General features: G+C 44.7%; 1 protein-coding gene across 3 annotated transcripts in view; it reads right to left on the reverse strand.

Moving 5' to 3' along the window:
• Nucleotides 1-332: 332 nt before the first annotated feature.
• The window catches only part of MYO7B (myosin VIIB), a 46,640-nt gene continuing 36,166 nt past the window's right edge, over nucleotides 333-10,806 (reverse strand). For all 3 annotated transcript variants that reach the window (XM_015871004.3, XM_015871003.3, XM_015871002.3), the window contains 10 exons: nucleotides 9,505-9,660; nucleotides 7,114-7,219; nucleotides 6,887-7,000; nucleotides 5,923-6,010; nucleotides 5,023-5,129; nucleotides 4,447-4,632; nucleotides 4,139-4,255; nucleotides 3,494-3,577; nucleotides 2,827-2,946; nucleotides 333-2,012 (listed from right to left, as the gene is read on the reverse strand). In XM_015871004.3, coding sequence (XP_015726490.2) covers nucleotides 1,929-2,012; nucleotides 2,827-2,946; nucleotides 3,494-3,577; nucleotides 4,139-4,255; nucleotides 4,447-4,632; nucleotides 5,023-5,129; nucleotides 5,923-6,010; nucleotides 6,887-7,000; nucleotides 7,114-7,219; nucleotides 9,505-9,660 — 1,162 coding nt within the window. In that variant the 3' untranslated portion in view covers nucleotides 333-1,928. The remainder of the gene's footprint in view (nucleotides 2,013-2,826; nucleotides 2,947-3,493; nucleotides 3,578-4,138; nucleotides 4,256-4,446; nucleotides 4,633-5,022; nucleotides 5,130-5,922; nucleotides 6,011-6,886; nucleotides 7,001-7,113; nucleotides 7,220-9,504; nucleotides 9,661-10,806) is intronic.

Here is a 10,806-nt window from a genome sequence, read left to right on the forward strand (position 1 = left end):
TGCACACCAAAAAAAAGAAGTAAAAAGAATTTGTATGTAGTAAACTTTCATTTGCATTGCTGAGCAGTGGGGCATTATACATGCTGAGGAACCCTGAGGACTGCCCAGGTCTGATCCACTGTTGTCTTGAAGTCCTGTTCTGGTTGTGTTGCTTCTGTGCTGATGCGTTTGGTTGATGAAGACATGCAGAAAGGAGTGTCATCTCTTTAGAGGCTATGCCACACAACCTGTGCTGTCTGTGAAAAGCAGCTGGGATGCTGTGATTGTGGTGGATTTCAGTTCAGTGGATCTGGAACAAATACAGGTTTTTCATGCTGGAAAGGCCATTGTGATTGATTTTCTGCAGGGTTTATTTAAAAACCAGAAACAATACGTTTTGGATGCAACATTTCTTTTTCTCACAGTAAAGTATTGGATGCTTCTCACTCACAGTCGGTCAGATCAGACTAGGATGACAAAACAACTCCAATGTCTTTAGTCTCAAAAGTTTCCATTGCCGGCAATGGACATGACAGCAGGAACATCTACCTGCTTACCAAACCATCCACTGTTCTAACAAGTGTGGCACTCATTTACATGCACAAAGAGAGGGGGGCTCTTCCCTGCTACGCATGTACAGGATTCCCATTAGCATTGGAGTTGCACGCACACACAGCTGAGGGAACAAGGGATCCGTTGTGCACATGTTGGCAAATTGGTGAGAGATCCAGCAGAGCTGCTTCTCCAGCACCGCAGGGTCGAGTCTCAAGGAACTTGGTGCAATGCTTTAAGACATGTCCACGTTTCACTGTGAGCAAAGGAGAGCCTGTTGCTGGGGAAGCAGTGCACATTCTCTAGTGGGGCAAGTATCTGGGCTCACTGCCACCACAGGGCATACGTGCTCTGCTTCCTGACAGCCCCAAGTTGTGTGTTGACAGAGGTCTGTGACATGAACAAGCACGGAATCAAACTCAGCACTTAAAACAGGAAATAGCTTTCATAGCTGAAGATCTTTGCTATTCTTCTTGTCTCGTGAATGAGTGTCTACATAGCTCCGAGCTGAGGACATTTCTACAGAGCAGAAATACATCTCTTTTCAACAGATGTCTGTTAGACTGACTTTTTCAGTTCAGTTTTGCACTGAATAGCACATCTGTAACTTGAAATAGGAGCAACTGAGTAATGGGCCCAAGACCCAGACCCATTTCAGAGTTTGTCGAGGCCTCCTAGAAACTGTCTAGTAGGAAGCAGCTGTTAGATTCTGAGTGTTTTATGAATCATGGAAGGAAGAAAACCATTTAATTTAGCAAAGGCAGAGGTAAGCCAGTGGCCAGCCCACTAACAGCCTCACATAGGAGTGACATTTATATAGTAACAGTGGCTATCATAGTCTACTGTAATTTCTGTACATAACCTAGTGATAAAAGGATGAAAACCTTCATCTTACCTTTCCAGGTGTCCCATTACACTACTACTACAGGGTGTTTCTTCACCTCCAGAATTTCCACTAGGAAGAAGTAATATTACCTCCACTGCAAATTGTGCATTTGGTAAAAGCTTAAGAAACAAGGCAGGATTTTCTCTCCAGAAGGGAAAAAAGAACTCTGTTATGTATCTGTATTTAAGAATAGAGGAGATCCTGAGTACCAGGAGTGGCTCCTGTGTTAGGGTTTGGGTGTTCCTCTCTTACTAGGTTAAAAACAGCTACACTACCTCAAACTTCAAAATCTGAATTGAGTTCTATTACTACACCTAGGGAAGATGAATGCCAAAGATACTTGCAAGCACATGCTCACTTGAACTTGTGTTAGTATTTCAGCAGCACAGTTCATCGTGTGTGTGACCAGAAAACTGATCAGCCACGTTAATATTTTTAAATCTTTTTTCTTCTGGGAGATGCAATGATGGGTATTTGGCACCAGTGCAGGTCATGGATTCTATTTCTGCTTTCAAGCTGGGAGGCTCTTTTGCTTGTTAACTGCATTCATCAGCAGGTGTACATAGGATGTCAGCAGGTCATCCATTTTGTAACCCTGTTGGAAAAGAAGGAAGTCTCAAGTCTCTCAAATAGCCCCAGGAGCAAAAATAATCATTATTTTCTCCTTGTTTTTTCTTCTTAGATGTTTTCCTGAATGGCTGATGTCCCTTCCAACAGCTGTTGCTGGTTTTATAACTATTTATCTGTTTTTTGCTCTGCTCTTCCTTTTGTAGACTGACAACTTTTCAGAGCACAGCTCTGCTGTCACTGTCACACCCTTGGAATTCAAACCCAGAATTTATTCTGTAGCTGGACATCTTGTCTAGACACTGGGAGGCCGGGGTCCCACCCAGCCCCTGTGATCTGTGATCTTGTACCTGGGAATCCAAGCTTCTCTGTGAGAGAAGTTAAACCCTAGGAGTTCTAAGGTTTTCCTTACAGTTTTGCCTATAAATTTCAGTACAGTGATGCTTATCTGAGTCTCAACAGTCTGAAACCAGTCCTAAAAGAGGCATCACCATTCATTTAAGAGTACAATCTTACAAGGTGCCACTATTGTGCAGTGGATCAAGCCACTCAAGATGAAAATCCTCTCATGCAGTTCTGTGGCTAAATGCAATCTCTTCTATCTCAGATAGGTAGAATTTTTATGTATGGGAAGAATTTGGGGAGCGACCTTTTGTCCTTATTTCTGCGGCTAGATGGCATTACAGAGCACTAAGCTGGTTCTAAACTGCAGTTGTATTGGCAGAACAGTGAATGGGTTATCTGACTGGTTTTAATGCTCTGGCATCCTGTTTGTAGCTGCTCTGGACACCAAGGAAAAACAAGGAGTTTTTTGGTTGGTAAGTGAACAAAACTCTTCTTACCAGAGATGTCTCACATAAGATCCGGCTTCCTCGTACCAGGTTCCCTATCGTCATGTGAAAGAATGTACTCCCACTGCTCCAATTGGAGATTTTATTAAAGGGATAAATGGTTAAAATTTCCTGTGAGGAGAAACAAATTGATTTGACTGGGCTGTCCAGCATTGCTCGAATGAAAATAGACCGTCATACAAAAACCTGAAGAGAAAGAGCTGTCTTTTTGTTTCCTGTTTCAATCATAAATACGGTGGATCAAGGTAGGTCTTACATCCAGACTAGTGGTATACACTGAGCAGGTGAGTCTTAATCACACTGAGACTTCCTCCTACTTCCTTAACACACTGCCATCACATTTGCAATAATTAAAACTCACTGGATAATTACTCTCTTTTCATAGTTTCATAGTTTCGTGCGGGTTGGAAGGGACCTTAGAGATCATCGAGTCCAGCCCCCGGGATTCGAGCCTCTGTGTAGCAGAGCGGCACTTCTACCACTTGCGCCACAGGGGGGATTCGAACTCCGGGCCCCAGTGTTGCAAGGCGGCGTCTTTAACCACTGCGCCACCGGGGCACACACACACACTCTCTTATTAAAAGCAAATAGTAATACTTATAAGCCTAAGAAATGAGTAAGACCAGACTTGCTTAGATGCTTGAGAAACAACTGTTACCTTTGTCTTCTGATGTATCAGTGAGACTCCCTGCTTGTTGATTGCAATCAGCACAATCTCTGGGAAATTTGGCTCAGAGGTTTGCTAGAACAAAAAAGGTGAAGAATTTATTTGGTGTGATGCATCTAGCAGTGCCTAGCACTGCTTGTTCTCTTTACCAAATAAATAGTGGAACCTAAAGCTCTGCAGTATTATGAAACCGTTGCTAAGGTTGAGTTTTTGTCTAAACAGCGATGACTTGCTCAATGCTACATAAGGCAGCATTGGGTTTGTTATTTCCCAGACTACTAGTGGGCTTAGTGGTTGGTTGCAGACTTTATTGCTGGTAAGAAGCTGGTGGGGAGAAATTAAAAGCAACGTGGAGAGAATGGTTTTAATACTATTTGTGCTACTGCTGTGTTTTACAACTGATCCTTCCTTAACAGTGAACGTAGTAGTGTCATTTCTTTGCCATGTACTCCTGTGTTTGGCAATTTTGCCCCTTTCAGGAACCAGTAGCTGGGATAAAGAACTCATCTCCCCACTGTCAGGATGTTGTGTTTTCCTTAGGGCATGATGGGAAGCCAGTTAACTGAAGTTGGAACAATGGTTAGTCCATATCCCCTAGTGCTGGTCAAAGTCAGGCATCCAAGCCTTTACACCTACCTTCACCTCAAAGAAGGCTGATCCAAACGTTGGCCACCGGTATATGATTTTCAAGAAGGCAATCTTGGCCTCATCCACAGTTTTTCCTTCATGTTTGCTGTATGCTGCAGTAATGCTCTGTGTAGGAAAAAAGGATACACGGCCCAGTCAGCTGGAGGTAGGTAGGTTTCCATTGTCCAGCATTAGCACGAGAGAATCACACCATCAGCCAGGTCACTTCTGTGTAACAGGAATGTGGCTTGATGTAATTCCCTCATAAGGCTCTATGGAATTAATATGATTAATGAAAGCAGTGCTGGTTTCTGTACCTTCTTCCACTCATCTGGTGAGGTCACTCGAAGCAGATTGTCTGGCACCAGCTCCTTCAGGATCTTGGGGATGGTTGCCAGTTGTGTGCGGTCATTGTTGAAGCGCACTTTATAAATGAGCCCTGCCAGCTGGACAGCTTCATCTCTGGAGCAGTTGTGGTAGCCTCTGAGGTACTTGGGCAGCTCCTGGAAGAGACAAGCTCTGAATCCAGACAGAAAGGGCTGAAGCAAACACTGACTTAGTCATACTAAACCTGTGAGGTTGGGGTGAAAGCGTCACCAGGCTCAGTCCAAGGGCATCCCAAGGACTTGTGGCTCCTTCTGGAGGTTCTGCATGTAGTCATGGAGGAAGATGAGCACCTCCAAGGAACAATTAGATGAAGGAGCTGTGTTATCATAACCATATAGCTAAGGTGTGAGCACTGCATGACATCCAGTTTGTTTCAGAAGCTAAGCTGTGCTGCCTGCAGGCTCCCTCTAGGTGAGGGAGGGCAGCATTCCAACATGGTTGCTTTTTCTGCAGTATTTCCTGACTGGTATTGACTGCTGTTATGTTTATGCTTTAGGGAGCATTACCTGGTGGTAATGAAAAATGGAATCAGCTTTCAGGTCCTTCCCAGGAGTTACATTCAACCACAGCTTTCTCATGAAGTACACTTCATAAGCTACAGACATGGTAGCACCTGAGGAAACAATGTCCTATTAGTGTCCTGTGTATCACTGTGGAGCTCTGCTTTTGTAATTGGATCGAGAGTTTCTTTAGAAATACAATTCCATTTTTAATAATAACAAAATGGCAAACAAAAACAACCATGACAAAACAAACCAACCCACAAAAAAAAGGCAGTTTTAGATGACCAAGGAACTGTGTGTGACTGGTTGTCAGTTCCTGGACACCAATCACATAGTGACAGGTGCAGCATTGGGCTCTTCAGCAATGGAGAATGAGGCTGAAGGCCCCAGCAGTCTGAGTGGTGTTCGTTGTTCCTTGCTGCTGGCTTATTCTAAGTGTTCCCTTAGCAATACAACTTGTGATCTGATATCACTAGAGAGTAATCTAGAAAACAATTCCCTAGTGACCCAAGGAGAAAGAGCAACACTGTGTAAAGAACCTGTTAACATGTGTTGGGTGATACACAGTCTGGCATTGCATGAGCTTTGGATTATAGACAGGATCAATCTGTCTAACTTTCATGCATCCAGATGTGTGTTTTGGGTGGAACAAATCAAATATGTTGTACAATTTTAACATTCCTGAGGAGATCCTCAAAGAGATTCTGGTTCTTCCAACATGCTGCTCCATGAGGTCACTGGGTCTGACTGCTGGTGCAGGCAGTAACCACATATGTACAAATAAAAATGGTAAAATAAGACCTCGTCGCACACATGGTAAGAATAAGAAGGAATCAGTCCTAGTTGCTGTTTTCCCAGTTCCACGCAGTATCTCGTGCAGCTCCTTTCATTTTGTCTGCTTACCGTCTTTTGCTGGTTTGTTCCTCTTGGTCCAATCTGTCACCTGCCTCAGTGAGTCAAAGAAATAATCTGCTTCATTCTGACTGATCACCTGGAAGAAGCCAAGCGATGGAGAGGAGAAAGGAGGGATTAGTAGAGCATTTAAAATACTACCTGTGCCAACATACCCAAATGCAAAGCTGAATTTGCTTTCCCTGTCTAGAGCAAGAAAGCACAATTATGACAGGAAGGACAGGGGGATACAAAGGGAAAAGGAGGAGGGCTTACACAATTTCCATGTCAAATGGAGTGGGAAGTTATTCCAGTCTCTGCTGCCTTTTTCTTTCTGTTTTCCATACTGAAAGCAAGCTGAAGATGCCTACCTTGTTCCTAGTTATCTCATAGGAAAACACTGTAGTGAGATTGAGTAAGATAACTGGGTTTCTTTTCTCAGGACCACAGCAGAACATCAGGAGCTCCCTCTGCTTGTACCCAGCACTGCTTTTGCCCTGGTCCTCATGCAGTTCCAGAGAGAAAGGTCATCTCAGCAAGGCAGCCAAACTGAGATTCAGCTCAGAAAGGCAAGTTTTGAGAAACTAGAGAGAGCAATGACTGGTGCTGGTCAGCCACATCTTTCGCTGATGCTAGTGAGTACTGCAGGTACACAGCACATCTCCTGGGCAAAGCCTGAGAGCAAACAGGCTGAATCTGGCAGTGTGCAACATGCAGTTTGCTACCACCTTAGCAAAGCAGCAAGAAAGCCTCTGTCCTCTGCCAGCTTTCAGTACTGCTTATGTACCAACAGACTGATAGAAACTGTATCTCCTTCCAGCTTCTTCAAAGACTCAGAGTTAAGGCTGTAGCCCCCCAGAAAGACAGCAGCAGTAACCACCTGCTTTGTTTCCTATTCTTAAATATTGTTGCTTAGGTGGTATGGGAAGGAAGCAAGAGAGGCAGTCTGGCAACCCTGCCCTAATTGAGAAGTTACCTTGTCTGCAATCTTGACAAAGAGGCTGAAACCTTCCCAAGAGCTCAGCTGCAGTTTGGAAGCGATGTTCTGACACAGAGTCCTGTTCTTGGTGTTTGTTCCCACATCAAATGTCTGTGAGACAATAAGACTTTTGTTACACGGTGGAGGGGAATAAGTGAGAACACTGAATATCTTGAAATATGCCCCTGCAGGAATACGTGTTGGCTGAGAAGATATGTTCTCACCTGCTCTGTTTCATTGGGGAAGCAAATCTTGTGTGAGACCTTAGTGTTGTTCTGTAAGATGGCCTCAACCTCCACAGGATGAGGTGCCCACTTCCTGGAGCCACTCCTGCAAAATACCACCACAGATGTAAGAGAGATCAGCACTAAGAATTAATCTTTGAGGAGTTCAACAGTATTTCATCCAAACAACAGATTCCACATGAAATGCTCAGTGCTGTGCTGTGTGGGAGGCTCTGATGGACCTTCACCCCTGTGCAAATTCATTCTATTAGCAGCAAGAAACAGAAGGGATTATTAGCATGCATCTTGAATGCCCAGCTCTGCCCGGAGGCTGGATGAACAAGGCACCTTCCCAACCAGTACCATCACCCCTTCTCTGTATTCAGCAAGTTTTTCTTACTGAAGTGTGAAGACAGTGGCCACAAGGAGCACTACGTTGTACTTTAACTCTTGCACCAGCTGAAAGATTTGCAAACAGATTCAAAATGAATATTGCGGCTCAGAAAAGTGCAGACAGCTGCAAGAAGCATCAGAGCTTACACAGGAGCTGGCAGGTAATCCCTGATTTATGAACAGCCCTACTTCTTTGAAATGACATCTCAGAATAGCGTTGCCCTTTAAAGCAGAGGAACTGGGCCTAAAGTGTGAGTCATGCAGAAACCTTGATATGGTTAAAGTCAGGACAAATGTAGCACGCTGCCATCTGGGGCTGGTATTTTCCTGTCCTCAGAGGCACAGAGCAGCCTGCTGGGAGATGTTACACACTGGAACTTTTTCATGTCTAACTTCTCTCAGGTGGAGCACATCTCTCAGGAAGAGACCTTACCCTGGCACCTGGCTTTAGTTAAGCAGACATGAAAACGCTTTTTTCTCCATTAAATACAATAGCAGTTCCATTTGGAGAAGGAAGGTCTGTGACCCCAAGCTGAACAGTACGTGCTCTGGTGCTGCACAGGCCCTGTAAGGGGCACTTACCTGCTCTGCTCTGTCATTATTTTGCTGTTGGATTTGATGATCTTTAAGGTCTTTTCCAATGTGAGCAATTCTGTGATATATTCCTGCACCCGAGACCAAGGAAGTGTGTGCTGGAGGCACAGGGCCACCTCCCATTGCAGCCTCAGCTGAGAATTCATTGCCAGCTTAACACCCACCAGGATGCTCTCTAGTTACCTGGCCAGGAGTGTGGGGATGAAGCAGTAAAGCTCTTTCAGGAGGGAAAGGTGCACCTGAGAGCTCAGTTGGCTTTCACCCCATGTAATTATAGGTCAGTCCTTCAAGCTGCCTGTTCTCCGCTTCCTAGGGACAGCAGGCTACTCACAGGGAGAGGAATTCTGGGTGGGTACATGCTTAATCTTTGGAAATAAACGCTCTCCCAAAACTGCATTTTGTCTCTGTTAAGCTTTCCCTCCCCCACGCTCCAGATCTGGGGTATTTTTGCAATGAGATCTCTCCTCTGAAGCAGTCCATTATGCTTTCACTGTTTTCCCCACTCTAAAGAAGCTCCATAGATCTTAGCAGGGCTTTGAGCATGAATAGTGTATGACATAGAAGGGTGAGAAATTTTCACTGTTCTCCATGGAAAGAGTAATGAATAGCATTCCTCGCCATGCATTTTTTCATGCACTTCAAAGGCAAGTTCAGCGTGCAGCGACATTTCCCCAGCAGCACCACGACTCATCTCCTGCAGTGGGGGCAGCCACTGTGTTAGCAAATTCCTCTTGTTTTTTGTTGCCAGACTTTTCTATGCTGAGATTGACGAGGGGGACAAACAGGACAAGGATGATGATGTCTGGTGCTCTGAGAAGTGCCCTGGGGTGAATAACGATGGGAGAACCAGGGCTTTGCTCATCTGGGTTTCCTTAAGGACTCGAAACTGTGTTAATGCTCCCTTCTTAGCATGGGACTGCTTTGCTTTGCAGAAAACCAACAGAGCCACATCAGCACTCTGCAGATCTCGGTGACTTCAGTGGTGTTTCTCACTGAGTAACAAACTCAGAGGATGCTGAGGTACAACAAAATTCAATCCTCAGACACATGGCAGGGATAAGGAGATACTACGTCACCAAAGGAAAGCAAGGTCAGGACCTCATCAGCGATACCTCCAGGTTTCATTTCACTCCAATGCCTTTCAGTGTTTAAAATAGCCCAGCTGTAGGAATCGAGTGATTGTATGTGATACTCAGCTTTTTAAAATGAAAGAGAAGAGTGAAACTGACACAGACCTCTCTTAGTGGTTCTAAATCTGTAAGAGAATTAAAAGTAATGATCATTTTAAATAAAAAGGTCTAAAAAGAGAAAGGGAAGTATCAACATTTTAGTCTCTGCGATTTTCCAGCACCTGACAGATGATGTTTGAGCACTTAGGGATGTATGTGTAAACAGACTGTTTACCTCATCACTGTCTGAATCCTCCGCTTGCACTCCGAGGCCAGTGGCTCTTTCTGACGTGTCTCTATGAACTTCTGGGCATGCTTCAGCAGTGATTTGCTGGGAGGGAACAGGCCAGTGCAGAGCCACAAGAGCTGCCAGCCCTTGGTCACGCTGTACCTGTGAGCACAAAGCAAACAGTTCTCTGCTTCATCCACACATGTTTCTTCCTTTGACCACACAGCAGCTATAGGGTAGAGAAACACGGTCCCACCGCAGTGCTTTGTGGCATTCAGCAGAGAGCTGCAAATCAACAGAGCTTTCACACAGGAGCTGACAGCCATTTTCTGTGCAGTAACCACAGCCTGTATTGTGAAGATAATGCTAAATCCTGGCTGATAAATATCATGGCAGTTACAAATCTCATGAATAAAACATAAGCTCCAGTTTTACAGCCACCTTGGCAGCAGTGACCTTGCTATCATCCTCTTGGAAAGCCACAGTTACTCAGATTGGGCTCTATCAGCTGTGCTTGTTGGCCAGCTTTGCTCAGAACACAAGCATTTTACTTGCAGTTTACTTTCCCTTACTTACATTCCTGCTCTGAAAAAAGGGAGCAAGCAGATGACTTTGTGTAACAAGGTATTTACTGCTCATATAAACACTAATTCCTGCCCATAGCAGGGGTTGGAACTCTTTTAAGGTCCTTTCTACCCTAAGCCATCCTGATTCCTTCAGGCTCTGCACCTGTGAAATCTGCCAGCTGGAGCTCTTGTGGTATCTCACCCTCATCAGCAAGAAGAGCTGTGCAGCCAGGAGGCAGTTGGTCACTCTGCTTTCACAGCCAGGAGTATAACATCATTCAGCTGTGTCCCAGGAATTGCTCCTAAGTGCTGAGCAGTGTGGAGTGGTTCCACCTGGGAAGCTGGCAAGTCTGCTTCTGAACAGACACCATGATGCCGCTGAATAAAGAGGTCCTGGCTTCTTTATTCCCATTTACTTTTCTAGTTTTGTGGAAGAAGAAACGCTACTTAAATCCTATTTATATTCTACAGGTCAGTGGTGTTTGTGTCTGTGTGGGAGCAGGACAAGGTCTGCAGGGCAGCAGCCTGGGAGGGATGAAAGATTTGTTGCTGTTCTAATGAAAGTATATGGAAATAGCCACCTTTCAAGCATTAGTTTTTCCACATCAGTGATCCCTCTCAAAACACTGAATGACTCATAAGCCCAAGTCAGTAGAGTACAGCACAAATGGTGCTGACACAGTGGTTACAGACTCTGCATTAAGCTTGTAAGATTTACTGCATGCAAGGAACTTTACCATCT

Source organism: Coturnix japonica, chromosome 12 (genome assembly GCF_054131305.1).
Source record: "Coturnix japonica strain WE chromosome 12, WE-NBRP24, whole genome shotgun sequence".
Lineage (NCBI taxonomy): Eukaryota > Metazoa > Chordata > Aves > Galliformes > Phasianidae > Coturnix > Coturnix japonica.